At 38.5% G+C, this 16927-nt stretch overlaps 2 protein-coding genes across 2 annotated transcripts in view; one reads left to right on the top strand and one right to left on the bottom strand.

Moving 5' to 3' along the window:
* Positions 1-4226: 4226 nt before the first annotated feature.
* LOC103466324 (B-cell receptor-associated protein 29-like) lies at positions 4227-9108 on the top strand. The gene is made up of 9 exons (XM_008411824.2): positions 4227-4449; positions 4652-4702; positions 4945-5046; positions 5249-5349; positions 6702-6849; positions 6949-7084; positions 7550-7646; positions 8115-8215; positions 8297-9108. Exons 3-9 carry the CDS (start codon positions 4955-4957, stop codon positions 8330-8332), a joined length of 711 nt encoding a protein of 236 aa, XP_008410046.1. The 5' UTR covers positions 4227-4449; positions 4652-4702; positions 4945-4954; the 3' UTR covers positions 8333-9108.
* A 96-nt stretch (positions 9109-9204) lies between these two features.
* LOC103466323 (solute carrier organic anion transporter family member 1C1-like) overlaps positions 9205-16927 on the bottom strand; it is a 13137-nt gene continuing 5414 nt past the window's right edge. Inside the window, exons 6-15 of the mRNA XM_008411822.2 lie at positions 15921-16067; positions 15447-15545; positions 14447-14701; positions 13422-13586; positions 12694-12889; positions 11457-11622; positions 11186-11370; positions 11036-11100; positions 10639-10756; positions 9205-10039 (exon numbers count right to left, since the gene is read on the bottom strand). Coding sequence (XP_008410044.1) covers positions 9814-10039; positions 10639-10756; positions 11036-11100; positions 11186-11370; positions 11457-11622; positions 12694-12889; positions 13422-13586; positions 14447-14701; positions 15447-15545; positions 15921-16067 — 1622 coding nt within the window. The 3' untranslated portion in view covers positions 9205-9813. The remainder of the gene's footprint in view (positions 10040-10638; positions 10757-11035; positions 11101-11185; positions 11371-11456; positions 11623-12693; positions 12890-13421; positions 13587-14446; positions 14702-15446; positions 15546-15920; positions 16068-16927) is intronic.

Below are 16927 nucleotides of genomic sequence, written 5' to 3'. Positions count from 1 at the left end.
AGGGCCGTTTTCATGCGCACTTCCATCTCAACCTTACACAAGCAAACATAAACACGCAGTGAATAAATCGATTTTCAGTCAGACCAGCAAATGCAGTGAGCATACTGTGAGGAAGCACAAAAGTTTTGCAAGGTACCGTAAGAGAAAAAGAGAAAAAATGTCCTCCCACGCCACACCGATCTGTACATTTGCTCTTCAGTGTCTGACAGAAATGCACAATCTGCTTCTATTGACAAACTTTTTTGCGGTAGTAAATATAATTTAGAAAAGGAGAACAAGACATGCACAGCACATACTCTATGGAGGAAGAAAACAGAATCGAATTGAATACCTCTGCAGAAAAAAAACAATAATGGATGTGCTAATTACAGTGAAATGTCACACAGCCAGTAGACAGCATGGCGCCACGTAAAATGTTAAACCACAAGTAAAAGAGTTCTCCCTACAGATCACTTGAAGCACCGAAGTTAGCAATCTATAAAATGAATTTAAAGCACAAAATACGGACAGAAATACTTTCAGTAAAACTTCAGAGCCATGCACAACCAGATTACCGCTGAAAATAATGCTAACTTTTTCATCAGATTGATGGACCATTAATTACTAAATGTTTTGAACACAGGGTTTTCAGTTTTACTGGATGAAATGATAAATACAATGGAATACAACAAATATGACAATGAATAGCTCTTTACAGCTTACAACAACTCTGAACTGCCATTATGGAGGAAGAAAGCAACAACAGTGAACAGAGCATTATGAATATGCAACAATAAGGTAATCAAGGTAGTAATAATAGAGCCACTATAAAGTAATAAAGTGAAATAATAGGGCCACTAAAAAGTAATAAAGTAATAAAGTAAACATAAACGTTGAACTTTGAATACTAAACAGTACACTGTGTACATGCAGACACATTCAATAAATAAGAATGTTTTTAAAAGGTTTATTTATTTCAGTAACTCAGTTCACTGAGYGAGGCACATCACATAAATGAATTACACACAAATTGATGTTTTCAAGCCCTTATTTAATTGAATTACTTAATACATCAATCAATCCCTCAAGTTTATTTGAAAAGCATATTTCAGCAGCRAGGCGGTTCAAGGTACTTCACATAATAAAAACTGAAATATAGATACACTCATATTAAAGCATTTTTAGTAAATGAGACGTGGAAACTTTTGTCGGTTTGTGCTTAAGATTAATTTTGTAACGGAAGAACAAGTCAAAACAGACTTACTAACTTTAAAACTGACACAGCCAGCCTCACTTCATTTTACCAGCTCATTGTAGCTGAGTTGGTTTTCATATCTTGAAGAGAAAGGAAGACACTTTTCTGCCACATTGCAGCCCACTTAACACAAAGGAGTAGGTCTTTCTTCTGTCAATAAATGGTTACTAACAGCTAACTACAGCTTTTAAGTGGATCTCAGGGGAAATGAGTCATCTCATTAAAAAAACAAAACAAAACAACCTTTGGAGTGCTTGGGTTAAGTTTTTAACGCACAAAAGAATAAGACGGAGAAGAACTGAGAAGAAATTCACAAACGGCACATTTTACACGCCTGACTCAGCCGTGCCTGAAAGCACCCAGTTTCTACAAGTGGGTTTGTGTTCCAGCCATCAGCCACAGGCAGGACCTGATGTAGTCGCTGAAATTGTGAGATCAAGGACACAAGCAGCTGAAATGAGTTTTCCTCTGCTACCCCGAAGGGAAACAGAGGCGAGGTCGTTTACGTGTTCATTGAGCACTTTATCAGGTATGTCAAACCATTACTGGCTGGGATCTCCCTTTGCTCTCTAAAAGGTGCCTTTTTTTTATAGGTTCTGCCACAAAAACCTTCAGGGTTCATGTTGATGTTATTGCATCACATAATTCCTGCAGACCTTGCAGCTGAACGGCGATGCTGCGCAGCTCCTGACACGGTTCTGACCTGTGGAGACCTGGCCGGGTCCAGGACAAATATGTTGCTCCTGAGAGCGTTTGCTCAGTTAGACCAATTGTTTTTCTTATTACGGTTGTTAATTAAACAATCTATACATTCACCTGCAATGCCAATTATCAACACGGAGGTTTACCCTGACGCGTGCTAACTCTGGGCGATTATTTTCTAAACCAAACAATGCAGTTTGTCAGGCCATAAAACTGAAGATATTAATAGATTTAGTAGCTATTGAAGCCACTCCCACCCATTCCAGCCGTCTTTAGGACTCATTTTATGAACATCCTGGTTTTAAAGGCCAAATCCAATAGAGGTGCTGAGGCATAACCATAAACATGTCATCCACGCTTGAAAAAGTTTAATTGCGGCTGAAATAAAACCTTTTATCAAAGAAGAGTCAGCCAGGTTCTCTCCTCACTCGGCATTGCAAAAGCTTGTTGGAAACTGTGGCAAATAAGAACAGCACCACCTGCTTTAAGCTTTAGGCTACCAGACCAGATAAGATACCCTTTAAACGAAACTGAGATTTAAAATTGCTTTTGGATTTTCTGAGATTATGCTTGTTTAATGCAAACTTTTATTTGACGTAACTTAGGGTACAGTACCCCTAACTCTATCACTATCCTTTACGAAGTATCCCTGGAGACAGACATTAGTCTACAATAATTCTTTATTTTAATCTTTTCTCACTAGGCGACCAGCTTAGTAAATGATATGCACAAGTAGTTGCACACAGGTGATCCTCGGTGAAAGCCATCATGGCTGCCTCTCCATGCAGGAGCAAATCAGTGGCCTCTAAAGCGGCGCAGCGACAAGCACAGCATCTTGAGTTGTGTCAGAGGTGCTTATCCATTCCTAAAAAGCTGTGACAGGGTGCAGCTGTAAACAGTTTGCAGCTGAGCGCTCCTCAGTCAGCAGCCAAAGACGATCGCAGTTATCAAGCTTTTTCACAGAGGAAGCCTGTGTGATTACAGTTTGTGAGCTGAAAATATTGGAGAGGAGAAAATAGAAAGACTTGTGGCAGGAAAAGGCAATACTCATCCAAAAAAGTGAGGCTGAATACTAAATGTAGTTATTTTTAAACTGGCAGTATGTTTCTGGGGTAAATAATTTTTAGGTGTTTATGACTAAAGAATTATTGAAATGATTATCTGTGTTAAAAATTGACTGTAATCATTTAAAAAGGACTTTTTGAGTTCATTTCAAAAATATCTAACCATGTATGATTTGTCCAAGAGGTAACATTGCCCCCTTATGGATGTTTGAGACATTTCCAGATGGGAATGTAGATAAATGTGAAAATGTGTGTGGAAAAACTACAGCTTAGAATGTTTTGAATAAAAACCTTAAAGTAAGACTTGAGCAATGCAATGAACTTGCTAAATAACAAATAACAAAATGTTTTTTGTTATTTGGAGTTTCTTTTAGAAACAAATAGAAACAAAAAGGAAGTGAGTACAAAGAAAGTATTTGTCTGTAAAAAAAATAACCCAAAACAAATATAATCACATCTCAATCAGCTTTTCACTGATAATTTTCTTTAAAAAAAAAAAAAAAGCAAAAATTAAGTATAGTAATAACATTTTTTAAGCCTCTCTGAACCCGGTGGTCGTTCCACCATCGCCACAAATCTCTTTCTTATTTCTGCAGTTATTTGCACACTTTTACTCACATTAATAACTCAGGATTTCTGCACAGTTTTAATTTTTCGAATATTTTACATACTCTGATGGCTTTTTAATGCACAGATACACATGCACGTCATGTATATTTTAAAAAAAAGTTGTCCTACACAGTTACACGTCCCTTGGATCGGAGAATGGCATTTCTGACAGTTTTATTTATATTGTGATCTGCATAGTATACTATTCTTAATTTTGTATTTACTATTTAAATGTTTTTTTTTTAAACAAATGTTGATCTTTTTGTGGAGTTTGATGCATTGCACCTGAATTTCCCTTCTGTGGGACAATAACGTGTATTTTTGTTCTATTCTAATAAAATGTATAAACAGAAATGAAGTTGTATTTCTGTTCACTGCGATCTGAGAATCCCAGTGGTGGATTTATGCAAAATACAGGAAGTTTATATGAAGCTTGTTTTTTATTATTATTATTATTATTACTTGTGATGCCAAGGTGATTTCCAAGGAGGGAAAAAAAAGTTCTGATTGTTTCCAAGGTTCTGTATCTCGCAAAATTAACACACAGATTATGTTCCCCTTAATTGCACAAGCAATTAATACAAATTTGAACAGAAGGTTAGAATAACAACCAGCTTGAATCTATTTCGAATCAGCCGTCCACACTTGGCTATTTTTGTAAAGCAACGTGTAACATGAGCTCACACCCGGCAAACACATTCTCCTTCACGCAGAGAAAGACAGAGACTCAAACCAAAAGACAAAAGACAACTCTCAGTCTTTCTGTGTCCCACAACAAAGATTTCAGACGAGTTTTAACGCTCTGATCTTTCACTGAGTCCAAGGGGAATGGCGAAGGAGGTCAGCTACAGAGTTTTTATTTCAGGCTTTGGGTGTTGTGATGTTCCCCAGCAGCTGTTGCGACTCTGTGTGTGTGAGAGAGCATGTGGATGAGCGTCAGTGTGTGGGGACTCCCCAGTACTTTCCAGCTTAAACCTTAAACCTTTGCCTGGTAAGTTGCCAGCTCCGTCGTTTACTCTCATTTCTCTGAAAACCTTCAAAGTGCTGCTCAGAGGAGTGAGACAGGATTTCAAGTTACGGGACAAAGAGACAGGTACGATCATCTGCAAGTCGATTGAAAATAAAAAAAATCAGAATTGCTGAGAAAGTAACACACAGATGTAGTTTAATTTAGCAGGAAAAAGTAGCTTAGATTTTTAAAAAAGTTTCAATTTATTACTGACTATACTGTGTATCACTGGGTTCAGGTCAGTTTAACCCCTTTACTGGGGAGCCATACAGATCATAGATTTGTCCAATTTTTAAAAACATTTTCTATCTATTTATTCTCCACAGAAACGTTGTGATGACTCTCCAGTGGACGGCGGTGGCCTTCTTCCTGTATGCAGAGATCGTGTTCAACCTCATCCTGTGCATACCCTTCATATCAGCACACAGGTACCAGAACATGCTACCATTAGATCAACACTTTACATGCAATTAGAGGCCTGTGTAGATCATACTGTGCTGATCTACACTTTTGAGTCAAAGCGTAAACAATGCGGTTCTAATAATTCTCCAGCTGATTGCATCTTTATTGTTTGAATAAATACTTCTATTGTCTGACATTAAAGCAACACGTATTGTACCGTCTTTGCAGATGGCATTTAGTTTTCAAATGGAGAATCTGGAGCTGGTTATCTCCCTACTGGAACAAGTTCTTCTTTGCGATGATAATGGCCCTTGTTGTTCTTTTTTGTGGTAAGGACTCGGCCGACAGAAAGCGGTCACATTCCTTCAATTTTCTCATATTTTTTGCTTGGCATTTCTCATTATTTCATTCATCATGTCTCACATATATTTGACACACCAAAATTAAGTAGAACGAAATTATAACGCAGAACGGGAAGACAATGACTAGGGATACATTTGTATTCCTGTGAAATTGTCCATTGTTGCCAGGCTCTGAATCAGAAAAACATTGAATGCATCCTGAAATTGGAGGTTTATGGCTGCATATATAATTTTGTGAATATTTAAGGTATTCTGACAGTTTGTTTTTTCATTAAACCATTGGCAGACATATAGTACTGCAGGATACTTTATTTGTTCACTGCTTGAATGTCTGATATGAAGTGAAATACATAAATATTGGCTTGTTTTGATAATAGATTTTATTACCAACAGAATATCCATCCATCCATCCATCCATTTTCTTTCACCCTTGTCCCTCAGTGGGGTCGGGAGGGGTGCTGGTGCCCATCTCCAGCTAACGTTCCGGGCGAGAGGCGGGGTCACCCTGGACAGGTCGCCAGTCTGTCGCAGGGCAACACAGAGACACACAGGACAAACAACCATGAACACACACTCTCACACCTAGGGGCAATTTAGACAGACCAATTAACCTGACAGTCATGTTTTTGGATTGTGGGAGGAAACCGGAGTACCCGGAGAAAACCCACACATGCACAGGGAGAACATGCAAACTCCATGCAGAAAGAACCCAGAACGTTCTTGCTGCAAGGCAACAACTCTACCAACTGCGCCACTGTGCAGCCCAACAGAATATCAAATGCTACTATTTTCAGTTTCTACTGCAGGATTGCCCTCAACTTGAGTGCAATGTCAAAATTTCTAAATCAATCTTAACATTAATGCAGCTGTTCTGTGAAGACCTGCGAGGTTTAGTGAAAAAACAACATTATGAAACATCATAAAGTTGTGGGCAATCTAAAAAGCAGGGTGATAAATTAAGAATGTAAAGACATTGTAGTATATTCTGGCTATATAAAAGTGGAAGCTCATCCCAACAATACATGGGTCATATAAACTTCAGGACAACTTAAAACAGCCCAGAAGTAAAATAAGCTTGAATGGCCTAGTCAAAGTCCACAATGACAGCACATCCAACTGACAACCTGTGTCTGAAAATGAACTTTTATAAACTCTGTAGAAAGAGCCTGAACTGTTGGACAAGGATAAACAGGATACTTTATGTTCCTGTATTGCATGAAACGTTTTAGGTCGCAATACGACAAAATGTGAAAAGTTTTGCATGAATAAGCGATATCAGTCCTCCTGCTCAACCTGTCACGTCTGCTTTCTAACCTCAGACGCCATCCGAGACGTGCAGAAGTACTCTGGCCCTGAGCCCGTGCACGACGCTCAGGCCAGCCCAAACCTGTACGACCACGTCCACATGAAGCTGTTCAGGGCCCAGAGGAACCTTTACATCTGCGGCTTCTCTCTCTTTCTCTGGCTGTGAGTTCAGCGACTCCTGCTCACCCTGATGACACACGACATCCTGAGGTCCTGCTTTATCTGTGCAACATGCAGCCAATTTGCCTTTCTGCTCTGCAGCGTCATGCGCCGGATTGTCACTCTGCTAAACCAGATTGCTGAGACTTTGGTAAACACTGCAGGTCTTCAGGCACAGATGGATAATGCATTTAAAACAGCTGAGAGGCACCAGGAGGACAACCAGATTCTCAAAACAGTGAGAACTAGTGATTTATATTTCTTCAGTGATAAAAACCTGAAAAAAATTAAATATCTTGCATGCATTTCTTGTTCTGATCAAAGGTTTTGCAGAAGGCCATTGTCAAGTACAACTGAACTGAGATCTTTTTTTTTTTTTATAGCTGATTATGTTTTTGCAGAGGTGGGAAAAATATCCAAAAATTGTTCTGCAATAGGAGTAGCACTGCATCAATATACTTATCACTCAAGTAGTCAAGAATATAAAGAACATGAAAGTATTCCAAGTTCTCAGGAACTGATTACGAGATCTGATTTCATTGCTGCAATCAGACATACAAACACATTTTTTTTTTCAAATTCTAATATTTAAACTGAAAAAATAAGTAAAAGACGGCTGTAGTTATGAGATAATGAATTCTCTTATCCAATGTAAAAATGAAAAATAGTGATTTGTTAACCAAGGATGATCATGTTTGCTTAGGCTCTCCTGGAAAGAGAACAATCTACGCTGAAAACAAATAATCAATTGAAGTTGGAGATTGAAAAGCTACAAAGTCAACTAAAAGTTGCCGAGGAAGGTGAGTAGTCAGTCATTGCTTTCATTTGTTTAAATAAAAAAATTTAAAAATCTAAAAACAGTCAAACTTCTGTACTTGCCAATTACTTAAGGTTATATTTTTGTATGTTTTGTACCCAATGACAAAGCACACAAATGATTACATCTAGTAAAGATCAATGAACAATCACTGTTAAAAGTAAAAACTGAAATCTTCTCTTGTACAACGATGCTTTAGACACGCTAAATCTTCAAGAAATATTAGTTTTCCTGCGTTTTTATTCTAAAACTGTCAGAGCAAGTTTAAAATTTGGCTTACTCTTCCCAAACAAGACAACGAGCATCAATTTTATTAAGCTGGATAAAAATTGAAGGTCTTCTAGGCCCTAAAGGTAGCAGCATTAGTTTGCTGCTACCTTAAGTCATCTCTAACAACTGCGGCAGAGATTTTTATGACTCTTCAGAAACGACTGACTGTTTTTGTGTCCAGCTGTGGGAAGGTCTGACGCTGAAGTTGAAGCCATGAAAAAACAGGCCAAAGGTCTGGCGCATGAATATGACAGACTACTAACGGAGCACCATCTGCTGCAGGTACGTCGCACAAATTACAGAACATTTTCACCTCACTCACTGCCGTCATGTTTCGTTGATGACTCTGTGTTCGACCCACAGAACCTCCAGAGTGCTGAGGATAAAAAAGATCAGTAATCACGTAGCTGTGATGAGAGCTGGGTTTACCTCCACTCCGCTCACAGACGAGATGATGCAGCAACAGCAGACGCCATATGTCTTCGTCACAAATTTCTTCAGGTTTAATTTCTTCTGGAGGAGAAGATTGTTTAATATATATAAAATCTTAGAACCTGTAACCGGCTGGAAAAATGTTTTGAGAGTTTATTGCTGATTATGACTTTTTTAATAACTTATGAGACCCACAGATTCAAGATGTATTACTTAATAAAGACGTACAATAATGCCCCAGAAAAGACCAAAAGACTCCAGAGTAGATATTTTGACTTTTACAAAAACACATACTGTACATTAGGGACATTTTGTGAGATTGTAACGTAGCATCTCCTGTATAGAGAAAGACAGAAGGACTCTCCTGTTATTTTTAAACTAATTCAAAAATGTTTTTCCTGCAAACGTTTATTGCAGGTAACCAGGAAAACCTGGAGTGGAGCTTCAGTGGAAGGATTATTCTCAGTCGAGTGGAATTGATCCTTTTGCAAAGCAATAGAAACAACGCTGATCGTAAATGTTAATTGTAAAGGTTGTCCAAACAGATTTATTTTAAATATATCTAAATATAGCGACGCCCATTTATTAAAGGATCAATTAATATGATGTGAAGTGGATTTAAAGAAAAGTGTTTAATATCTCTTTCCTGTGTCATTCCACTGAAGCACACATAACTTAATTCATGAAATGATGTTGATTTTTGGGATTGTCACTGATATCTTGTGGGTGCTCCATGTCAGTAAATGGTGACATATGCAAAACCTGTTTTGCTCGTTGTATTAGACTTGCAGGAAGAGATGTTGACAAAACGCCATGATCCAAAAAAAGACAATAAAAAATAAGATCAGCGTGAAATTTAAAATTTAAAACAAAATGAGGCACAGCGGTGGCTACATGGAGTCTACACACAACATAGTACAACCAGAAAAATGAGGTAGGTTTTGCGGCAAAGAGCCTCACTGTTGCATTATTTGTTTAAAAGTAACACATTAGTTAGAAAGCTTAAACTGTTGCCCTTGCAACATACAGTGTAAGGTATGCAAGGCAATGCTAGAATCAACATATTCAGGACATACAGCGATTATTTTCCCTTGCAGAGAACTTACATTTAAACTTTGCCTACAGAGATTTAAAAATGTCGTCCCAACATACACCAAAGAAATAATGTGAGTATACATGTGAGCAAATACATGGACACGACGTTAACGAAGCAGTGTGTGACTACAGTTTCTGTATTCTATTAGCTGACATTACAACCGGGCTGAAAATAAAAGCAAAGATTTCTACAGAAAATACAGCACAACTGTTTTTTTGTTTTTTTCTAAATATTTCAGATAACACATTTCTGCACAAATCATGTACAAATATATATACCTGCCTGGTCTGAGATATGTCTCAGCACACGTGTGGTGCATCAAGAGTCAGAGGAGAGGATGATGTGCAGCAGCTTACAAACGAGTCTCTCTTTCGGGATTGCAGTCAGGGCTCAGTATAAACTGCTCACAGTGCATGGAGCTGTTCTCTTCTTTCCTCAGCGACTCCAGTTCACCGTTTTGGTTGCTCAGAGCCTCCTTCTCCTCCCTTTTAATGTGTCTTTTGAGAAGAGCAAATCCCCAAACACAAAGGAAGAAGGAGACCGCCCTCAGACCGAGTGTGAGGCCCAGGTACACTATCCTGTGTTAAAAACAATATTGTTAGAGGACAGATTGCTCCGTAGTCTTTGGTGCATGTCTAAGTCAAGCTTCAAATCCCTAAGGGGAAAGTCATTATTAAAATTCACACTTTTGTATTCATATTTTCAAGAAGCCTTCACTCCACTGCATTTTAATTAAAGCCACGTCGGTCATCCTCTCGCAGCTGATAGGGCTCGGAATAAAGACGAGGTGGGATTACCGCCCTTTCAGCATTTTCTTAATTAGAAACAAACAGTTTGGCCCGTAATTAAAATCCACGCGGAGCTTTCAGAGTGTGACAATTAAAAGAAATCCGGCCATATCTGTCTTTGCTCTCTCCCTACAACACTAATCAAGAGTTCGCTCTCTGCTGAAGAGTAATACCTTCAAAACAGGGAAGAAAAGTTACGTTTCTACATTGATGAGGTGCTCTGGCTTTAAACCCTGATTTAAAGTCTTTTAAATTTGTAACAAATTACTAAACTTCAAACTGTTTTTCAGTTCCTGGAAACTATTGGCCGGTTGTAAGAGATCCCAAAGGTTTTAAAGCATTTCACGTAGAAATTGTTTTTACGCTTCAATACATTGTGTTCACATTACCTGTAAGATGAAGTGTCGTAWATTCTGCAAGCACCTTTTCCTCCACATGTGCTGTATGCCCATTTGAGGCAGGTTGTATCTATTATGGCGCCAAAGTAGATGGGAGCGGGTATTCCTGCTGTTGTGCACGATGGAGAAAACTTAGTTTATTCATCTGCTACTAATGAGGCTTTTTGATATAGTTTACACTTACAGTTCAAAGCCAATGTTAGCAAGTGCCAGTAGACTAAGCTTCCCTCATTAGACATRAGTCTTCTGTGATATTATCAAATAATGCACAATATAAACGGTCATAAACACTGTCATCAACTAAGGTCTGAGATTATATTACCAGTTCATTTCRTGCTAATTAGTCATGAGAGCATCCAGTAAACGCTGGGTAATCAGAAGCTCTTACCCAGGGTGCGTGTGGCCAGTGTGTGGATTCCAAGAGCTAGGGATTTCAACTCGGGCTTTATGCASCTGTAAGCACATAACTAAACCCTTCATTATTTTTATTTAATCACACTGAAACAATTTTTTACGATATGCGTCGTTTATTACGTGCCTGACAAGAARCATGAGGCCCGGCGTGCCCCCGAGAGAGATGATGAAGGAACTGAGGACGGACAGAGCCAGGAAGTACGGAAACACTCTGTCACAACTGCGTCTGAGTGAACACTGGCCTAAACTAGCCGTTATATTTCCTGGCTGGACATTAGTCACTGACACACACCTGCAGTTGTCAAAAACCTGACAGTAGGAGAAACAATCAATTCATAAAAAAAAAAAAAATCAATTAGCTATAGGTGATAGGATGGAAATGCTGCGTGTCCAACCATGTTTCTGCCAGAGCCTGAGGACGACGTGCATCCAGCTAAACAAGGAGAGATGTAGGTGATCCCATTCTCTCCACACACTGGGTCCCACTCCTTCGTCGAGCACAAGCAGCCGGAATTACAGCCAGAAAACAAAGACTGTTCCTGATAAGACAGGTCGTCCACTCTGTRAATRACAACAACAGAACATGTACATGTCATTGTGCATTTTGTCTAGGAATATAGAGAGAAACTCACATTCTCTTTTAGTTTCAGCGGGAGGAAATTCAAGTGTTCTGGAACAAAACATGATAAATGCTTTTTGATGCATACAAAACTTGTTTTATAAGGACAAAACGTGTCTCCAAATGTTCGCACAGTTCTAATGAGAATCCAAATTAATGCCAAGAGAAACTCTAATAATTTGTCTTTATGTTGGTACTACATGTTTACGATCGAAATACTTAATTTATTCTGACTTCATGGGTAGATTTAGCTGTGAATCATGTTCCCCCAAATGTATATTAAGTGTTTGCTAAGCTACTTACTTGACCAAAACAAAAAATATGTTTTACACACAAGAACTCCTAGAAAAACTCTTTACACAAGAAAATCTTGAGGCTGTCAAACTGTCTGATCAAAAAACCTGATTTGTGTAATTCCAACAACACGTAATGTKCTGCGAATGATCGCAGGCATGACACAACAAAGAAACATTTATAAAAGCAAAAAGTCTACAACCAAACCACATGAAGWAACGTGAATTATGTTGGTTACYGGTGCAGGACTTTCTCAAAAACMCAGACCAAATCTCCCTAAACAGATTATTTTGTGTAAACATTCTCGCAGTGGATTTGCTAAAGCTATTCAAGAATGTCAGGGATAAAGTTGGGGTTTGTCTGGCTAACACTTCTGTCTCAAGAACAAAAACAATCCGAGCAAAACGTAAAAAGAAAACACATTCTAGAAGGTCACGTCTACATCGCCTTTGGAAATGCATTACGGAAAATTTAAACACACAACGTTCCCACCTGCYTCTGCTCTCGTTAGGCTGATTATCCTTTAAGGCAACTGTGTCCTGGTAGCCACGGCAACGGCAAACATGACTACTGACTTAAACYTTGCTTTGCTTTTGGCACTTGGAAGCAAAATCGGCCTATCCAGAAGTTATTTAACCAGGACACTTGAATACCTCACCACGCATAAGGACGGCTTGAAAACATTTATTTAAAACCAAATTCTTATAAYGATTACATACCCAGTGTATGAAACTGTGATGCCAGCCACCTTCGAGTTCTCACAGCCCATGGCTAAGAATAGGAATGACAGAAAGAACCCCAACAGGGAAGTCCCAAAGGCAAATTTAGCTGCTCCCATGACGCCCAGCTTGAACTTCTTCATGACGACGCCTCCAGAAAACATCCCAAGGGCCACAGCTGGGATGTTGATCATGCCTAGCCAATCAAAGAAAAAAAAAAAAAGAAACAACTCATTCTTAAAGGGAGAGAGGWTTAGGAAAGTTATATAAGCAGCATCTGCAGAAACTTCCCTTCCAAACAGGGATAAAAATAAGACATTTTAATTTAGTCTTGTATGTATTTGAAGCCATTCATAAAAGATGTAAAAATGTCTTCTGATGGTTAAGAAGATGTATGCATTTCACACTGAACTGTATGCATTTCCCACCCATGAACCCTGTGGTGATGAATGAGATCTATGTTTTTACACAGTTTTCAGCTGCAATATACTGATAATTTAAATGGCCTTATTAATCTGTGACGTTTATTGCTAACAACAGAATACCAAGCATTGTGCTAAATGTYGCTCTGTGGAGCTGCAGCACTTACTTCAAACATAGGTAGAGGTTGGATTATACAAATGTATCAAAAGATGCCCTACTAGAAAAAACAAAACACATAAAACTTACCGACTTCAGCTCAATAATTAAAAAGATGTATGTAATTAAAAATGTCTAAATTTACTTACCCATAAGAAAATTGGCTTTTGATGCCGACTGGCCGTAGTGCTGCTCAATGTATTTTGGTTTGTAGGTCACCATGCCGATGAGTGAGTTGAACTGGATGATTGTTACACCCAGGTAGAGGATGTAGACAGGATTTCCAAGAAGTATCTTCAATGTTGGCACAAATTCTGTGGAGGAAAGTCTCAATTAATAAATGTCAATGTTTGCATGTCAAATTAATCATAAAAAAATAGGTAATAATTAATAAATCGTTCTTAATAAGTTGCAAAATGTAGTGAAATGAGACAATGAAATGAGATTTATCCTGCAGGGTAGAAGATAATGCCTMTATTTAAAGAGGCAATACAACTCTTAATACTCCAGTAAGCACATAAAGACACAAATCTGTCTACATCYAGAACATATTCCCTTGTAAAACAATTAATGCATAATGCAACCTTTGAAATTTGTCACACTGCAACYGCAAACATTGTTGTATTTTGTTGAAGTTTTATGTAATGTAACAGAACTTATTTTCATATTAGTCAAAATTATGCAGTTTACTTAAACTTTTTAGTCTACAGACAAAATCCTGAGAGTGGAAGAAAACTAAGACTGCACATCAGAATGAACACACCTAACAGCCCGAGTTACAGTAGTAAGGTTCAGCTCATGTTCAAGGGTTAGAATGGTCCACTCAAAGCCCAGACCTAAATCCAGCTTGAAAATTACTGCTCACAGATGCTCTCCATCCAGCATGACTGAACTTGAGCTATTTTCCAAAGACAAATGAGAATATATTTCAGGCTCTATTTGTGCACAGCTTGTACAGATTCCCCCAAACAACTTGGAGTAGCAGCGGCAGTAGAAGTATTGACTGATAGGAGACTTCAAACATTGAAGGCAGTGATTTTTTTTTAATTTTTTTTAACCTTTTATGTTCCCTTCTATCTGTCAAATAAAATCTCAAAAGAATACATTGCAGTTTGTGATTTTAAGGTGAAAAAAACACATATGACACGGCAAAACCCTGTGAGGTTTGTTGTACCGTTGGCCATCACGTGTAAATTGGTTGGTTCCTCTGGTCTGATCTTGTGGTCYAGGGTTGGCGAATCTGCATCTTTGATAAACCTGGTCTGCTCTGGAGTACAGACACTATCATGTTTATCCACAGGTACTGGCAAAGACTTGGGCAGGAACCAGAAAGGAACGGCGGACAGGAGCGTGACAGTGCCAGCCACAAGGTAACCCAGCCACCACGCTCCTACCCAGCGGGCGTCTTCAGGGGTGATGGTGATTGTTTCTGTGAAAGGAGAAGCACACAGTGTTTGGTGGTGGAATTTATCCCCATGTTCATGAATTAATTACACGTTTGTCACTTTCATGAAACTGACTTTAATGCTCTTCTACCTTCGGTACATGTTCATAAAGTCCATCTTTTCTTTGCTTTAGGCTTAAACTAGAGTTTCACAAGAGCATTAAAAAAAATGTCTTCCTTCTTGATCAGAGCGTTCACATTTTGTCTGGTTACACCCACAAACCACTATGTGTTTTAATATAATTTTAGAAGATAGACAAATTCAAATAAGTCCATAATTTAGTGGTGGAAGAAACCCTTATCATATTTATGTTCACCAATGTTTGGTAACAAACATTTGCAGGACAGTATMATTCATAAAGAGACCAGATGACACACAGGTGGAGTTCTTTATTAACTAATTGGACTTCTGGGYTGAGCTCTAATTAAATTTTTWATTTAATTTTGTAGACTTCCATTTGTGAAACTCAATAAAGTATCAATAAAACCCAACGAAGTGCATCCAAATCTGTGACAGTAATGTAATGAATTTTCCATGTTTCAGGGTTGTGAATACTTCAACAAGGCACAGAAGTTTGTCCAGTTGGATTTTCTGCTGGCAAAATGCCTGAAGAAACTATAATGTACAACAAACAATTTCCAAACCTAACTTAATTTTCCAGAGGCTAAACCATTAAAGGACTATCCAACAGCGTGTCTGAATCATCGGGAGGAGTTCAGCTTTACTCACCCATGTCTACGTAGCCAACATCGACATAAATCTTGGCACACAGAGACCCGAGCAAGAAACCAAACACAGGACCAATAATTGCAATGGTTTGGATGCAACCTGTGACAAACAGAAAGCACTTAGTCTCAGCTGCATGTTCCTTCAGCGTCACTACAGTTATCTGTTTTTTTTTTTTATGTATTCAATGCATAAGCATGTTTGACCAAAGTTAAAACTGATGTTTTTAGTGAGGACCAATATTAAGAGTAAGAGTCGAAGTGGCTATCTTGGGAAACGTTCATTATGTCTGAAATAATCCACACAGGAAATCCATAACTAAGCATGTGAAATATGAGCAACTAATCGCCACTTCATGTCACTAAGGTCTACAAGAATGTGCACAAAAATGTTACTTTGATAGCAGTTACCAAACACCAAAAGAATAAAATAAGTGTCTTTTTTTGTTCTAAATAGTTGTGAATTCATCTACATTACCTATATACAGGGCAGCATTTTCTGACTGTGCATAGTCATCAATATAGGATATTCCCAAAGGCTGCACAGGAGTCTCTCCAATTCCACGCAGAACATTTCCCAGCAACACATACATCCACATCGAAATGCTGGACTCTTGTTCGCATCCTGCAGTTCACAAGAAAACAGAAAAAAAACAACAACACAAATTCAGTACAAAAAGTGAAACTTACATATCATTGGAGTCATTACATAAATGATTCAAGCATTTAACCAAATTTAATTTTGAAGATCATGGCTTACTGATAATGAAAACCTAAAAGTCAATTTCTCTGAAAAGTTMATCTTGAATGATTTTCAGTGGAGAGATGCTTTGTTCTGTTCTGTCCTACACAATCAAAGGGAAGGCTGCTGATTGGACAGCTTTCCAGCAGATAGTCACTAACAACCTCCACACAAAGGGAAAGCCAGAAAAGATCATTGTAGTTCATGAAATGCCATATCAAGGCKTGTTAGTGAAAAGTTTAGAGGAAGGTAAAATTGTGTTAGAAACAGCAATAAATGCACCTTTGAGAGGATTTAAAGGCGAGATTCACAAGATGCAGGCTGTGCTGGAGTAGCTTTCCCTCACACAGAGGGACTGAGAACACGGAAAACATCTGTTGCAATCTTTAAGCTGGGCTACATCTGAACCCAAGAYGACGTCAGATGTGTTTCATGTGGGCCGAGGAGAAAAAGTACTGGAGTGTTGCTTAGTGGTCCAAACTCCGTCTCCAGATGGAAATACATTTTGCATTTCTTTCGTAAATCAAAGTCCCAGGTTYGACGTGAATTTGGGACTTTGAAGTTTGCTTGAAGTCCAGTGTGTAGTTTCCAKGGTCAGCGGTGACTTGGGGAGCCTTGTCGTCTACGTTAGCTTATTAAGTCCAAAGTTTATGCAAAGTTGTCTATCGTTAAAGTTCACAAAGTAATACACATTGCACACTTTATGGACATACTTTCCAGTGATGATGTGGCTGATCCAGAGC

The sequence above is a fragment of the Poecilia reticulata genome, linkage group LG6, assembly GCF_000633615.1.
Source record: "Poecilia reticulata strain Guanapo linkage group LG6, Guppy_female_1.0+MT, whole genome shotgun sequence".
NCBI classification, from domain to species: Eukaryota; Metazoa; Chordata; class Actinopteri; order Cyprinodontiformes; family Poeciliidae; genus Poecilia; species Poecilia reticulata.
Note: the sequence above shows the minus strand (reverse complement) of the source record. Positions and strands in the feature narration are given on the sequence as shown.